Raw genomic sequence first — 17309 nt, 5'->3', positions numbered from 1 at the left:
TGTCCTATATCCTCAAAAACATTTCTGAGAAGCAGGGTCCCCTGGGCTTCCTCCCATACTTAGGCTGTAATCAATTCCTGTCACTGGGGAGAGTGGGAAGAGGGAGCAGGGGAAGGTGGCGCGCTCCTCCCCCACCTCAGAGGAGGGGCCTGCTCTCCAGCTCAAGGCTCTTCCACTTCCACCAGGTGTTCTTCACTGAGGCTTTCCAGACCCACACCTCACCCCCACCTCCAAATCAAGGCAGACAGCAGGGCTTCCACTTGTCTCTTCTAGGGACTCCTTTCTTACCTCATCTAATACAGGGAAAGGGAAGAATGAAGAGGACGAGGAGGGAGGGAAACGCGAGAGCAGGGCTGTCATGAAAAACCCACTCAGCACTTCACTTCTCCTGCCCACCCACGTGACACCAGGTGCTGCTCACTGGTGAAAACGGGCACGAAGAGCCCAGCTCAGTACCTCATCATGGACCACATAGCTCGAGGAGACACTGGGAATCCGCTGCTCTTGGGTTCTGGTGGCGATGGTGAGTGGCAGCCACCCCAAGCTCCTCGGTGAGGAAATCGATGTTGTTTTCCATTCTCTCGGTGAGGGTGTGTGGGCAGTGAGGGGGGCTGAGGGCTCCCCGTCTGCTGTGGGCTGCGCTGATGGATGACCCCATTGCTCCTAATGGTGCACATGGAATTGAGGGGAATAAAGGTCAAACAGAATGACAAGGCTTGCAACAAGAAACAGCAGTCCCCTGGCCCACTCCCAAGTCCTGTGCCCTGAAGCAACCATTCTCAAATCTTTTAGCTCTTGTGTTTCTGTTATGTATCACAATGTTTTAAAAATAACGTGATTATGCTATTATTTCTTTTTATTTTAGAACTTATGACTTACTACTATAGAAGACTAAGTCTCAGCCCCTCATATAGGGTCACCCGCATGTACACACACATTCACACTGTCTCTTCTTCATCACTTGTCCTCCAAATATATTTCTTTCAAAATATGTGGTTGAACTGGTATTTAGGATTTACATAATTATGACCTTGAAAAGTACTGTTCAAAGCTGATCCATCCAAAGTACCTTGATTACATTTTCTTTCATGAATCCTCTGAGATAGAATTCATAACCACTGAATGGGAAAAATTAGAATGTCTGATACTACCAAGTGATGCCCAAAGCAAAGCAAAGCAAAGGGTATTCTCAGACATTGCTACAATCATTCCAAGAGCAATGCTTCAGTCCAGGACACAGTGAACATGCATCCATCTGTGGTCCCAACTCCACTTACATGGTTATGCCTGAGAGAAAGCCACACGTATTTGCACACGCACACACACACAAAATCCTGTGCAGCCCAGTTTATAATAGCAAAAACTGTATCTCAAAATCCCAATGTTAAATGGAAGAGCAAGTGATACTATTTATATAAAGTTTGAAAATATGTTTTAAAATACCCTGATATTCACTTTGATATTCAATTTGATATCTATACCAGTATATACATATTAGGTAATGGCATGAAAATAACCACAGAAATGAAAAAGTGATGAATTCAAGATTGTCGTTACTGCCAGAGAAAGAAGGTAGGGACTGGAGTTAGGGAACGTTATTCTCTGCATGTTGGAAATTTTTAGAAAAGAAAGAACAGTGAAAAGAAACTTAACTTTCAGGAGTTGATGTTTCATTGAAACTGTTTCTTCCTAATGGTGATGTCAAGTCAAAGCAATCCTACTCCATTCCTATGGCCCAATCTTAAAATTTAGGAATGAATTGCTCTTCATGTAGAAAGGCTTCCAACATTTGTTTCTGTTACTGTGTCTTTCCTGCTGCCTGAATCATATGATAAAAGATCTCAAGAATAACCTAATGCCAAGATGTTTATTCTAAATGAGCAGATAAAGTGGGAGGAGAGCCCTAAGAGTTTGTGCAAAACTGTGTGTGTGTGTACATTATTCTGGGAAAACGGGACATAGTTCTGTGGGATTTTAAAAAGGGTCATGACCCCCAATACACTCAGAACGTCTGAGCTGACCTCATGATACAAATGTGAGCCCAGGTCTTAGGCAGCAGATGTCCTGGCAGGTCTCTCGGGCCCTCTCTGCTCTGTGTTCATTCCATGGAAGAAGAGGTACTCAGAGGCAACCCTGTGGCTCCAAAGCACGCAGACAAGGACCCAAATCCTGGCCCCACCTGGGATTTGGTGACTCTGGAGAGGTCACCTTCTGTGATTCTGTTTTCTCCTCTATAAAATGAGGCTAGCAGTGAGGATGAGCATTACTGACTTCATACCTGTAGATGGTGTGGCACAGTGCCTGGCATGTGGCCAGAACTCAAGAGATCTTAATGGTTATTGGCCAGGTCTCCCTGGTACATGCTCCCCTTTCCTTACTGCTGTTCACAACCGTAATCAGCTACTGATGTAATTACTTATACGACATCTGCCTCCCCCAGTACATGCCTCTGTATATGCCTCTGGAGGGAAGAAATCTTATCTCTTGTTCTTGACTAGGCACAGAATGAGTATGTGTTGAATGGGTGGATAAAAGGATGAAGAAAAGAATGAATGTCTCTACTTATGCAGAGCTGCTGGCTGTGAGAGCCAAAAGTTACTAAAAACCAAAGCAGAGACTATGAGCAGTACAACTTCTGAACTACATATCAGCAGTATGATTCCTCCCATTGAACTTCCAGCAGTTTAGTATTATGAAGGTCAGGAACAATTCTTAAAGAAATAAAAGAGACAATTATCCCCTTTGAAAAAAACCCTGGCTCAGCAGTGACCAGATGAAGAAGAAAGGAGGATACAGGCTACGGTGGGCTGGAGAGTCCCAAGACCAGAGGAGACATGACTTCACTGATGAGGTTAAAATTGCTTTGGACTGGACCACAGGGGAGGGTCTGCAGTCAGTTGTCACATCCTTCTGCTGTCGGTGAGGCAGAGCAGAAAGGGGTTAGGAGGCAGAGATATAGAGGATGCAAAAAGGAAGCAAAAAGATGGGTTGCTAGGTTGTTCGGTAAAAAGTAAGGCCGGCACCACAGCCACAGTCCCTCACATTGGTTGAGAGGATCTAGAGGAAAGGCATTCTCATATAAGCCAAGGGGAGGTCCTCTGGCTCATAGCTTTCTTGGCATGAGCTTAGGTCAAAATGATAACTAAGCTCCTTCCTTTTACACGCCTCTGAGATTTACAGAGAGCCAATAGAGCACTGAAGTCTATTTAAATTATCTCTAAGCACGCCCAGGCAGGAAGGTGATCAGAATTTAATGACTCATCTCAGTTTGTTGCCACTCAATAACACTGCTCTTATCTTTATGTCAAGGAGTATAACAGGTAGGGAATGGGATAAAAAGGCAGGAATTTTTTTAAAGCTAATTCTTCACTGGATAAAGTAGAAGAATAAATCAACCACATTTTTTAAAAGTTCAAAAGGGCCTTATAGTTATTGAAAAATGGGGTCTGCATGGGAAATTATTAGTAATTAAGGATTTGTTAGAGGAAGAGAAATATGTGCTTCCACTTTTAGTATGCCATAGAATTCTTACCATCTATAATCCATAGTATGTAATGAATGCGCTTAAACTCTTTACATGAAAGTAGGCTACTAAATAAACTTGACCTTTAATTTGAATATAGCATGTCAGTACTCCTGAATGGTTTAGACTGGCCTTTTGTGGAATTCCAAAATAAGACTCCACAGAACTCTTAGGTAACAGCATCATTCCTACAACAAGTAAGCAGATTCCAACTTAGCAGTGCTTTTTGATGGATAACACTCATTTGAATGCAGGGATTCAAGGCAAGCTGCTAAAAAACTGTCACCATGTGCAACCACTTGTCTTTGTGAATCAGGATTTCTCAATAGTATGCAACCAAAACAATCTAGCAATATAAACTTGCAGTCAACATAGAGACGTTCCAATTCCAAATTTTGGGCTCAAATCTTTATGTCCTCATTGATTTTTACAAAGTGTGAAGAGTTTGAACATATCTAACACATTTATCTTAATAAAACAAGCTGGATTAATTTATGGTGTAAGGCAAGGTTACATTTAACAAAATGTAACCTTTTTATAAATGAAAGTTTGAAAGCTATTAAGTAATTCTTCTCTGCACATGAACTGCTTGGTATCAAAATTTAAAAAATGACTTACGATTTCTCTTGCTTATGGGATAGGGAAAAGAGATCATAAACCAAGCACACTCCAAACACCGTGACGCCTGTCTCTTTCACCAGCATCGCACAGGTCCCCAAAAACAAACTGAGCAGCAAGAAGAAGGGAGAAGCCGTGGGAGGGAAACATTCCCCAACATGATGCTGGTCCACACTCCTGTAAAACAAGATCAAGACTCTTTTTAATCTAAGAAGAAATGTGGGTCACCGAGAAATACTAGCTTTTAACACTAAGATTTAATAATCAATTTCATTGTATTCTAAGTAAGCAGGTGAAGAAAGATTTCTTCGTGAATATTCATCACAGACTTATTTAAAATTGCAAAGACAAAAAAAGTAAATGCCCAAATAACACTGAATTTAGTATTTCAATGAAGATACATTTAAATTATGGTAAAATGTGGCACATAATAAATGGACACTAAAAACCCACTTAAAATACTACCATAGAAATATAGGTAGTAGTATTGAAGGATGTTTAAGTGAATATATTTTATTTTTTTTTTAATTTTTTTTAAATTTTTATTTACTTATGATAGTCACAGAGAGAGAGAGAGAGAGAGGCAGAGACACAGGCAGAGGGAGAAGCAGGCTCCATGCACCGGGAGCCCGATGTGGGACTCGATCCCGGGTCTCCAGGATCGCACCCTGGGCCAAAGGCAGGCGCCAAATCGCTGGGCCACCCAGGGATCCCCTAAGTGAATATATTTTAAGTGAATAATACAGGTTACTAAGCCAGATGTGTGAACTCTGGGGCCAGGTTCTCTTGGATTCAAATCACAGCTTTGCAGCTAACTAACCAGGTATTACGGCACAGGTTACCATGACTCACTGTGCTTCAGTTCCCTCGTGTACAAAATAAGATTACAGTATTGTAGGCAGGTTTAAATAAATGACTTATTACATGTGACGTGGTTATCATCATAATTGTTATCTTAGTGAAGGTGTTGCAGATGCTTCTGTACATAAATCAGTCAGTGGCTAGAGATAAACCAAAATATAATCCTTATTCTTCTCTGTGATGAAAATACAGATATTTTGGGCTTTGTCTTCTCTTCTGGTTAATTGGTATTTTTAAATTTATTTTCCAAGGAGATGTATTAGGTAAAGTCGTTGGGTTTTTTTTGTTTTGTTTTGTTTTGTTTTGTTTTCCCTCACTATGATTTCCAGCCGGGATTTTAAAAAATCTTCCAGAGCATAAAGCCTTTTCTCACCTGACAACATACCATTGGCCCACACCAAAAAAACATCACTATTCCCTCAGTAGGTACCACAGCCATATGCCCTTACTGCTCTGAAGTAAAAGCCAATATTTCTGTAATTAAGATATCTTACTCTTACTGTTATGTCTTGGAACAATCACCTAAAATGATATGCCAAATTTGCAATAGATACGCATTTTTCTCTGAAGCTGGTCTACATCTTAAATTGCTAAAAGTAAGAATGGCTAGTACAAGAGAAACAGTAATCCCAAGGTTCATCATCACCTAGCTATGGACACAACTCTGGCCTGATCATGTTCCCAAATGTACCAATCACACAGAAAAAGCCCCAAAGAGTAAGTTTAAACTAAAAGGCAATTGTTAATATTGTTCTAATGCCAGAGTAAACAGGAAAGAACTAACTGGTGAGTTTAGGCTTATATTTTTAAGATTTTTCACAATACCATTTCACATGACTAGCAATGTTGTGGAGAGCCACAAAGCCAGGCCTAGAAGACTAGTACTATACAGGTCCCCCCACTTTTCCATTGAAAATTTCACATTTGAACTGTGGCAGTTCACATTGCTGCCCATTTCACTTTTATGAAAGACTTACATTAGTACCTATCTTCCCTAATAGGAAGAAATCTGAAGAGGATTTTGTTTTTACAAAAAAAAAAAAAAAAAAGAGGTGAGAACCAAAAATAGGGTTTAGCATTTGTTTTGTAGGAGCTATTACAGAGGCAAAGTGCACCCCAAGCAGTAGGAGCAGCCCCGCCAATTAGCTCCTTCCCCAGGAGCCACACTCTGCATCTCAGCACCAAGCCCCCACAGCTTTGAACTGGGTGAGCATCTGTACTTTATTTCCATTTATTCTGTGCATGCATTAGAAAGATGTGTCCTATGCTATCAGAACAAGCATAAGAGAAGTTGTTTTGGGGGTCTGGGAATGCCCCCAATTTTGCCATATTAATGAATGGCCATTGTTTCAACACTTTAGGCCATTTTAGCTTACAAAAGTGTTCACAGAAATGCTCTGCTTTCAGATAGCATGGAAAACCTGTACTAAGAACAGGTACCAGGGGCACCTGGGTGGCTCAGTGGTTGAGCATCTGCCTTTGGCTCAGGTCATGATCCTGGGGTCCTGGGATCGAGTCTCGCATCTGGCTCCCCATAGGGAGCCTACTTCTCCCTCTGCCTATGTCTCTGCCTCCCTCTGTATGTCTCTCATGAATAAATAAAATCTTTAAAAAAAGAACAGGCTCCATGCATTAAACCAAAATTTTTTAAGAATTAAAAAATTCTTGATCATTCAAAGGCTAAACTGGTTTATGACAGGGTTTCTCATCAATAAAATAATACTTTGTTGTAAGGGCTGTGCTGTACATTGTAGGATCCTTGGCCTCTGCTCACTAAATGCCAGTAGCACAGTTCCACTTAATGACAAGCAAAAGTGCTTCCAGCCATTGCCAGATGTCCCCAGGGGAAGGACAAGTCTGCCCCATATTGAGAACCACTTGTTTAGAATTGTATTCCTCAGTCACTGGCTGGCAGGTCAATGAACTCATCCAAAGATCAATATTCACAAATCCTTACCCAGGCATCCCTTCACAATTAGGGTGACACAATTCATTGGCCCCCTTTATCTGGGCCACCCTCTAAGCCTTCTGCCCCTTTCCCTCTGTGGATATATCACAACTCAAGTGAAAATCTGAGCAATATAATGGGAAATTATTTTATTGCTTTTCAGCATCTCAAAGCAAGGAACTTGCTCGTTATATTTTAACGAAAGGAGTGTAAATTAGAAAACCACAGTTGAGAAATATTACTTCCAATTCAGCCTTGTTATTTTAAGCTCTGAGCTAATTTAGTGAGGATAATAAAGAGGGAAAAAAATTAGGGCCAAAATGAAAAGAAGGAATTAAACAAATCATGTCCAAATAGAAGAGAGGACTACACCCAACATATATTGGCTTGAAGCTTTCAAATTCCATTCTCAGTAAGAAATGACAGGTAAGAATATTCAAGAAGCAAGACCTTGTCTTCCCAGCACTGGGATAGCCGTTCCTTTAAAACATTATGACAAGGTTCAGAATGTGGCTGGAAGAGAGAGCAGCCTCACATTCGGTAACGGGAGGTTTCCTATCTTGGGCTTCACAAAGCTCTCTGAGCATTTTACTGCCAACAAGCCTCCCTCCTGTCTCAGATAGATGCTCAAAATCCACACACACACACACACACACACACACACACACACACACACGACAAAAATTCCTGAGGGGACAGCATGATTGTAACCACAAAGACGGGCATTCTTAGCCATACATACCTATTGTAGGAGAGAAAGGCCAAGAGAAACAGCAGGCATGCTAACACATCAGCTCTGCCAACAATTCCAGCCACCTAGAAAGTTTGAAAAAAATAAAGACCTCAGAAAATTACTTTCAGAAAACTGTTACAGAAATGCATATGTTTTGGGCACCTGGGTGGCTCAGTTGGTTAAGCGTCTGCCTTCAGCTCAGGTCATAAGCCCAGGGTCCTGGGATCAAGCCCTGACTCGAGCTCCCTGCTCCACAGGGAGCCTGCTTCTCCCCCTACTTGTGCTCTCTGTCAGTATCAAATAAATAACTAAATTAAATCTTTTTTTATAAAAAGGTATTTTTTTTAGATGAATGAGAAGTATGATAAAATAAGAAAACGCATTGTTCTTCAAATTTGACATAGGGCTAACCACCTCTGGCTATCATATATTTAACAACAAGTTTATAGAAGGAGAAAAAGGAGGAAAGGAAAAGATTTTTATGCTTAATTTCATTTTTAACCTTTCTTCTATAGAAGTCAATTCATATCATCAAGGTTTATTCATTTGCTGACTTAATCAAAATATTTTTTGAGTGATGACTGAGTGGCAGACATTGCACTAGTGTTTGGCACCAGGCTGCTAATGCAGCAGAAGGTATTTACAGAGTACTAGGAAAAAATAAGTTTAGGAAACAATAATCCTAGTAAAAACAGGAATAAATATGATCTCTATGTGAGCACACATGCGTGTATGTGTGTTTGTGTGTGTTTCTTAGTTCTGTCACTGAAAGAGCCTAAAAGCAAGATATCCCAGTAGCAAAGAGCCATCCTGGCCCAGACAACAAACCATTCCTCCACTAAAGACAACATGGGCTCCCTGGAGAAGTGGTTGGTTCCAGGGCTGCGGCTAAGGAGATACAAGAGAAGCTTGGCTCATCTTATCATGTTAGAAGGTAAGAAAAGTGTGCAAAAAGTGACGGGTGCACGTCAAAAGGCTACAGAAGCCAGTGACAAGGGACAAGGGGCTCCCACTGACCAAATATCAGGTCATTTGAACATCAAAATAAATAAGGACAATAATAAAATAAATCATTAAAACAAACAGACCTCCATGAATGCATACTGATATTGATGATGGACAAATGAATGCACATATAAGCACATACATAAATACAGTAAGCAAGTCACTGGGAAAGAATAGAAAGCTCTTCCTTACACTAAAAAGCCAGTTAATGAATGTGGAGGGAATAGTGCATTTGGCAAATAGTCATTTTGCATCCAAAAGATTGAAGAGTATGGGCAGCCCCAGTGGCCCAGTGGTTTAGCGTCACCTTTGGCCCAGGGTGTGATCCTGGAGACCCAGGATCAAGTCCCATGTTGGGTTCCCTGCATGGAGCCTGCTTCTCCGTCTGCCTGTGTTTCTGCCTCTCCCTCTCTCTGTGTCTGTCATAAATAAATAAATAAAAATCTTAAAAAAAAAAAGATTCAATAGTAGTATGAGCAAGAGACATCACAAAATAGCAGTGGATGCTAAACCTAGGGTATAAAGGTTAATACAGAGTATTAGCACCAATAAAGGGCAAATGGATGTGGCATGCCTCTGCATGTGATACCCTGAGAGAACACAACATCACTTTTGTCAAATTCCAGCCAGGGATACCTAACATGAATACAATAATGAGAAGACATCAGACAAACCTAGGGTGAGGAGCATTCTATCAAATATATAAATAAATATATATTAATAAAGTATGAAATATAACAATTCTACATTATTCTACATTAAAATTTTAATATTTAAATATCTCCAAATCTATATGGTATCATGATTTACTAGATATATTACCACTCCTATAGTCTAATGTATTATAATACTGCATATATTACAGATTACATGTATATTACACTTACATCATATACTACATATGCATATATTGTGTATTTCTATTTTATATACTATATTTTATATTATACATATTTCTATACTATGTTTTTACATACAACAGTTATACTACTTGTACTTATAAAATTTTAATACAAAGTATAAATAAATAAGTTTAGAAAATATAAAGTTTCTTTTTTTTAGAAAATATAAAGTTTCTAAAGCATGGGTCATAAATTATATAATACATACATATTATACATAATAATCATTGGGAATAACATATATTACACAACATCAATTGCAATGATATGTCATGTAAACATTTTATAATATTCATAATAAATATGTTTCAAATTATACTTAAAGTTGTGAATCATATTATAGAAAGACAATGCAGACTGGTAACAGTTCCAAACTTATGGAGACCAAAGAGAAATAATGACTAATGGCCTTGGTTTTAGAAAATATACAACTAAATTATTCAGGTGTGAAGAGGCATGAATTATGCAATATACTCTCAAATGCTTCAGAATACAAATAATACTTCTATATATTAAGAGAGAGAGGAAGAAGAACAAAACAAATGTGGGTTAAAAATTGATGAATCTGAGCAATGAGTATACGGTCATTATATTTTTGAGATTTAAAATTGTTTCTCTTTAATGTGTTACTCAATGTGGAGGAGGGTGAAGAACAAACAGCTATTTATAAATCTTTGTGTTGTTTCAGTACTACTTAAAATGTGTGCACATTTCTCTTGATTTTTTGAAATTCAATAAATAAAACTGTAAAGGAAAAAATGGGATATGTTTCAAAGAATGCTTAAAACAAAGGCCATGTATGAGCTGGATCTTAAAGAGGAGTAAGAGCTCACAAGGGAAAGGAACAGGGTTGACATTTCAGACACAGAAGATAGCATCACCCCAACCATCAAGAACAAGTCTACAGTGTGTTCGAGAATCAATCATAAATAGTGGAAAATAGTGTTCTGGGAAATACACCTATAAATATTCTCATATAATAAGCACACTTGTAGTCATAAAGGAGGGACAATGACACATACATGTAGCTAGACCATCCAAAGCTTCAATGTAGATCCTTCTCTTACCATTTGAGTGAGACTCAATTTTGTTGACTTTAATTTCTGCAATTATTATCTTTATTTTTTTTAAGATTTTATTTATTTGAGGGGATCACTGGGTGGCTCAGCAGTTTGGCGTCTGCCTTTGGCCCAGGGTGCGATCCTGGAGTCCCAGGATCAAGTCCCATGTCGGGCTCCCGGCATGGAGCCTGCTTCTCCCTCTGCCTGTGTCTCTGCCTCTCTCTCTCTCTCTCTCTCTCTCTCTGTTTATCATGAATAAATAAATAAATAAATCTTTTAAAAAAAAGATTTTATTTATTTGAGAGAGAGAAAACGGGCAGAGTGTGGAGGGGAGAGACAGAGGGAGAGGGAAGCAGACACCCCACTGGGCAGGGAGCCTGACAATGCAGGGCTCAATCCCAAAATCCTGGGATCAGGATCTGAGCGGAAGGCAGATGCATAAACAATTGAGCCAACAGGCGCCCGGTTTCATTAAATGACCAAAACACCCCCACCTCATGTTACTGTTGTGATTAATGAGATGATATATATGAAGGGCCCACTCAGTATTGGTGCCCTTCTGTCTTCCTTTTCCCTGCAAAGAAGGTGGGTGGAACTCAGCACTGAGACAGGTTTATCCTGCGAGGCTTACAGAAATCATTTTTTTATGTTAAGGCTTATATGTATGATATTGAATTTCACTTTATTAGATAATCAAATATATTAGTTTAAAAATATAAATAAATAATATAAAAATATAAATACAATGAAATAAATTAGTTAAAAAATATAAATATAAATGAAGATAATATCATTATATACTTGCATTAAGGATTGATAGCAAGTCACATACTGAACCAAGTCCAACCTATACCAAGAGAAATCTGGATATGGCTAAAGAATTTCACGAGCAGTACAGCGTTAAAAGGCATTAGCTAATGTGGCTGCCTTGGACCACACACTGTTCATTGATCCATTAATCTATAAGGAATCTGAGTGCCAAATCAGGAAGGCTGCCTGACTCAAGGGAGGTAAGCAGTGACAATATGGTGTCACCTCAGTGTCAAGAACCAGCTCAGACTCATAATCTATAAAGCAACAATTGCACATGGTTCACTTGTGAGCCCAGATCTGCTCAGTCTACACCACCATGCCCCTGAGCATTGAGCTCAGCATCACCTGCAAGGCCCCTGGAAGGTTAAAGAGAGCCCAGCTCACTAGCAACAAAATCTTGGGATAAAGCCACACATCTGGGCCCAAAGGGACACTCAACGCAGCACAACTGATGTGGTCAACTCACATAACAGCAAGACTTGCAAGCTGATATTGGGTGTAGCAAGTTGGAATGAGGCAATCAGAAGCTAGGCGAGCATAACTAATGTGCTAAAGGCGCCTGAAGCCTACTTCTCAAATTGCAGCCAGTTTGTGCTGCTGGGAAGCCAGCTGGATGTGCCCAAACAGAAAGAATGTGTGTCCCTTGGAGCAGAGGCTCAGAGGGTGTGTTGAAATGTTAGTGCTGACACTGAGACTCTGTGGCCAGTACCAAACCACCAAACATTTACTGAACACCTACTCCATATCCCTGTTGAGCTGGGGTCTCTGGAGCAAGGGGGTTAGATGTCTTAAAAACAAGGTGCTTGTCATTAAGTTCTATAAGTCTAGACCAACCATTCACTTCCACTGTGATTCAATTAGTCTGTATCTCCATGTTCAGTAACTGCAGGATTTATTCCACTCAACAAACATTTTCCAAGTGCCTCCTATTTGCCAGGTATTGTGCCAGCTGGAGGGATATAACCCGCCTCAAAGAGTCTCACATCTGGTGGGAAGTCAAAAGAGGGTATAATTATGATACAAGGAAACTGCATGTCGCATAAAGAGGAGAAATCACTGCCATGAGAAGAATGGAGGGACTGAATTTGACTGTAGAATCTATTAAGCTTCATGAGAAGGCTGGAGTTATACACTAAAACCTAAGGAACAAGCAATAAAGAAAGGCTCAGTAAGTTTAAGACACAGGAGTGTGAATCTGGGGCCAGAGAGGGAACACAGAAGCATTCCAGGCCAAGGAAAGAGCAGTCTAAAAACACAGGAGGTGTTTCTGGAAGGGAAGGCAGAAAGTGACAAGGGCATGGAGTAAGTAAATGAAAGGAATGAGCAATGGGAAGCAAACATGGGATACTAAGTTGGAGCACCCGGGCTTGAGTTTCTGCAACATAGGCCGAATGGTAGGATGCTGGGAAGTACAAAGGACTTAGTCAAAAATACGTGCAGAAGGATAGCATGTACTTCTGCCTCAAGCTGCAGGTTTTCCTCACCAAGGGGGTGGTTATTACCTGAGAGTTGAACCCTGTGACACATAGTCAAATAACGGAAAAAATAAGTGAACGTCAATGGGTGGAATTCAAATCATGTAACATTCAGATCTAAGTCCTAGCAAGCTTAAGAGAATCACATGTGAAGAACAATTAATTTAATTTGCCCCCAAGATTCATTATTTCTTAGAATACCATTCATAGGATTTGTATAAAGTATACCCTATGTATCAAGCTATTGATTGTTCTATCTGCATGAATGGGTCCCGTTAGTGTAGATGGAGCCAGGAAACACACTTAAGGTGCAACAGCTGAAACCCAGACTGATTGATTAGATTATCGTTCTCCAACGAGCTCTTGTCCCAGTTCTGGAATGTTGACCTTAACCTTCAATTCCACATGTCAGCATTTCCTGCTCTTGCTTTTGACTTGACATAAGTGCCTTCCTTCCAACCAATAATGTTTCTATGATAATTGCTAAAGTTTTAATTCCCACCGAGGAATTACAATGATTTTCCCCATTTCCCCAGTTCCTCTACTTATTTTTCTCATGATTCAGGAATCAGAAAAACACACAAATCTCCCAAGAAATATACCGTCAGAGAATCAAAGGCCTTCAACCTTTCAAAGAATCACAAGGCCTTCAATGAGGAAGGAGCTGGATCTACTCTGGCCTTTGCTATACTCCCTGCACTGGGCGACTATATTATAATCATTTAAATATCTGTTCAAAGGTTGAGTAAATAAATGCATTTGTTCCTTATACTTAAATCGGAAATAATTTTGTATTGCAACATATTGCTTTGTCCTGTGTGTATCTATGTGTATGTTCTTTTGCTTTTTTAGGAGCTTGTGAACAAACTATGGGTAAAGACTCCTTATCCACCCACTTACCCTCTTGGTACCTAGCAGTACCTACACCAAACAAGTATTCATTTACTACATGTTGATTACGTAATTAAGGAAATAAATCCTTAATCATACCAACATGTCTAAACAAAACCCCTCCCCCACAAAAAATGTAAATCCTCCATCCTTCCTGAGATTACTTATGGTCACCATGTTGTTCTTCTTTAGCAAGGGGGAGATATATCCCTGTTTCTCTCTCTAGCCACACTATGATCTTTTAAAAAAATAATAATAATAATTTATCATTAAGTCTTCTGTAATACAATGTGTTTTTATATTTCTCTTCTTCCTTAGAAACCTAAATTAATACTTATAATTGGATAATAGTCTCCTGATTTTACTTGATAGTATAGATTGTTATTTAAGTCAAATTTCTTCACCTCCTTCTTACACTTCTCTCATCCCTTGTGAATGCAAACAATTTCTCTAAAATTTTTCCCTAAATGCCTAGCTCTCAGACTCTTTTGTCCCTATAATTGTGTTATCATGGATTTTTTTGATTAGCTTATTGAAACTTTTTCTTAAAGGTCATCTTGCTAAAAGGATTTGTCCTTTTTCTTAGAATTCCACCAATCTCTACCAGCTTGTGATCACACTGTCCAAGGTTACCTGCTCTCCCTCTCTGCAAGCATAAAATTAAGACTGTTATTATCCTATTCTTTTGTTCTTTCTACAAACATTTTTCCCAAGACACTCCAAACACATATTTTCCACTATACTTCGACCTGGCATCATGTATCCTATATGGCTAGGAGTAGTAATCAGTCCTTGATTATTTCACTTCATGGGACTTCCAAAAAGAATATTAAAAACTTAGGTATCTCTCTCACCTTTTAAAATTCATATCTAAAATTTTTCATCATAATTTTAAATACTTGAAGGGCTCTAGGTTCCCATGCATTGTAAGTACTGACATTTTAAAATAAGGCCATATTATTACTGTTTTAAATATACCAAATGGAATCTGAAATTTGCCACTGCAATTTGAAACTCATTATTTTCTATTTACACAAACATGAACAGGCTCTTCTTTAAATGGAAGACATTTCACACCTATTCCCCTTGAACTCTTATTTCTGTATTTTATCTCCCCCTTGGCATTCTTAATGTATTGTATAGTTATGCTTAAAAATATTTTAACGATCATCTTCTCTCTCTCTGTAATAAAAATAACTACATATTTAAATTAATTTTATATAATTTTATATAATTATGTAATTCCTGTGATCATAGGAAAGTTACCCCACTTAGTATTAAGATATAATTACTCAACACATCATAAATTAGAAAAATGATAAATAGCTCTTAGATATAAAAGTATACATCTTTTTTTTTTTTAAGATTTTATTTATTTATTCATGAGAGACAGAGAGAGAGAGAGTCAGAGACACAGGCAGAGGGAGAAGCAGGCTCCATGCAGGGAGCCCGATCTGGGACTCGATCCTAGGATTCCAAGATCATGCCCTGGGCTAAAGGCAGGCAATAAACTGCTGAGCCACCCAGGGAACCCCTAAAAGTACACTTCTTAATAACACAAATGCAGCAGGTTTTTTTTTTAAGATTTATTTATTTGTTTGTTTGTTTGAGAGAGAAAGAAAAGAGAGGCAGAAAGAGAGAGAGAATCTCATGCAGACTCCCTGCTGAGCACAGAGCCTGATGTGGAGCTTGATCCCACGACCCTGAGATCATGACTTGAGCTAAAATCAAGAGTCGGATGTTCAACCGACTGAGCCACCCGGACACCTGATGATTCTTTTCAGTAAATACAATTATTGGCTGAATATGACTTTTTTTTTTAAAGATTTTATTTTTTTATTCATGACAGACACACAGAGAGAGAGAGAGAGAGGCTGAGACACAGGCAGAGGGAGAAGCAGGCTCCATGCAGGGAGCCCGATGTGGTACTCGATCCCGGGACTCCAGGACCACACCCTGGGCCGAAGGCAGGCACTAAACCTTTGAGCCATCCAGGGATCCCCCTGAATATTACTTTAGGTCAGTATAAGAAAGCATGCAGTATCAGTTCCATTCCTAGCTTTCATCTTTATAGAACTGTTCACATAAATAAATGAGACAGAAGTAGCCATGCTATGGCAATGACTTAATTCTTTGAACACTAAGTTGTCTGCAATGATCTACCAGCTGACAACTCAATCAGATTCTCCTTTCATTTGGTTGAAAGCAAATAAATCCAGTGTACCCATTAGGAGAGTTACCTGTCATTAGAGTCATTTGTTTTCATAGTTTCCTAGCAGTAAAGCAAAAATGGCTTCACCAAGACTTCCCAAAGGACTATTACTTATACCGCATAGCCTTCCACTTACAGGCACCTTTTCAGTCTAAAATATTCAAGAAAAGGCTGGAAATTTTACCGTAAGTAATGTAATTTTTTAGGAAGATGATTTTTTGTCACTCACTCCAAATATATTTGTGTCAAAACCTTGGGCTGACAGATGTAGAATATTGTTGGTGGAAAATGTCCATCTTATAGCCTAACTGGCAAAACCAGTCCTCATTACAAAACCAATTGGCCAAATTAGGCTTTTTGTGTCAGTTCAAATGAATGTATTATGCATCCCCATGACAACCATCTCACTTCTGAATTCAGAAGATCAACACAGGCCACCATACCCTACTTCTAATGCCATGCTCCATTCCTTTCAGAAATACGTATAAGACGGAGCAATATGAAGCCCTACTCCAAGTCTGTGATGCCTTAACTGAAGGAGGCTTTGCTGACACCAATATATTAAATTGCTTCTTTATAAGGTACCTCAGGGATTTGTACACCTGGGGCATAGTAAAATTCTGATGTAGGTGAGATACTCCTTTTTTTTTTTCCAATTAGTACAACTGAAAAAATTAGGAGGATGCAGAGGAGAACCAACCTGACACCTTGACCTCGACTGAGTACGTTCTCAGACAGATGAACTATAAGCAAGTGTCCAGACACAAGCCAAGGCTCTGGAAAGGATTCTTTTAAAACCGTGGGGCCCATGAGCCCCTTGGAAAGTCTTTGTCTGTCCCTAGCAATAAGGATAAAATAAGCCAACTGTGGTTACTGAGCCATGAAATAAGGTAACTTGATAATGTCTTATCGGTGCATGATGAAGTCCATATTTCAAAGAGGACCACAGATCTGAACCATCTATAGTTTTCAAATAAATTTTCATCATCCACCAAATAACTACACTTCACAAGAAATAACTTGGAAATCTTTCTTTCTTCCTTTGAGAGAGAGAGAGGATGAGCAGGGGAGCAGTGGGGAGAGGGAGAAACAGACTCCCCACTGAGCAGGGAGCCCGATGTGGGACTTGATCCCAGGAACCTGGGATCATGACCTGAGCCAAAGGCAGACGCTTAACCAACTGAGCCACCCAGGTGCCCCAGGAAACTTATTTCTAAGTCCCTACTATAAGTCTGTCTTTCTAACTTGAAGAACATCAGTCTAACTT

The 17309-nt window shown here is 39.4% G+C and overlaps 1 protein-coding gene across 3 annotated transcripts in view; it reads right to left on the bottom strand.

Annotated features, from left to right (window-relative positions):
* TMTC1 (transmembrane O-mannosyltransferase targeting cadherins 1) overlaps positions 1–17309 on the bottom strand; it is a 267311-nt gene that overhangs the window by 227190 nt on the left and 22812 nt on the right. For 2 of the 3 annotated variants that reach the window (XM_026000063.2, XM_072765653.1), the window contains exons 3-5: positions 7693–7766; positions 4142–4318; positions 457–663 (exon numbers count right to left, since the gene is read on the bottom strand). In XM_026000063.2, the coding sequence (XP_025855848.2) occupies positions 457–663; positions 4142–4318; positions 7693–7766 (458 nt within the window). The remainder of the gene's footprint in view (positions 1–456; positions 664–4141; positions 4319–7692; positions 7767–17309) is intronic. The other variant, XM_072765654.1, reaches the window with a different exon arrangement.

The sequence above is a fragment of the Vulpes vulpes genome, chromosome 8 (assembly GCF_048418805.1).
Source record: "Vulpes vulpes isolate BD-2025 chromosome 8, VulVul3, whole genome shotgun sequence".
Classification (NCBI taxonomy): Eukaryota; Metazoa; Chordata; class Mammalia; order Carnivora; family Canidae; genus Vulpes; species Vulpes vulpes.
Note: the sequence above shows the minus strand (reverse complement) of the source record. Positions and strands in the feature narration are given on the sequence as shown.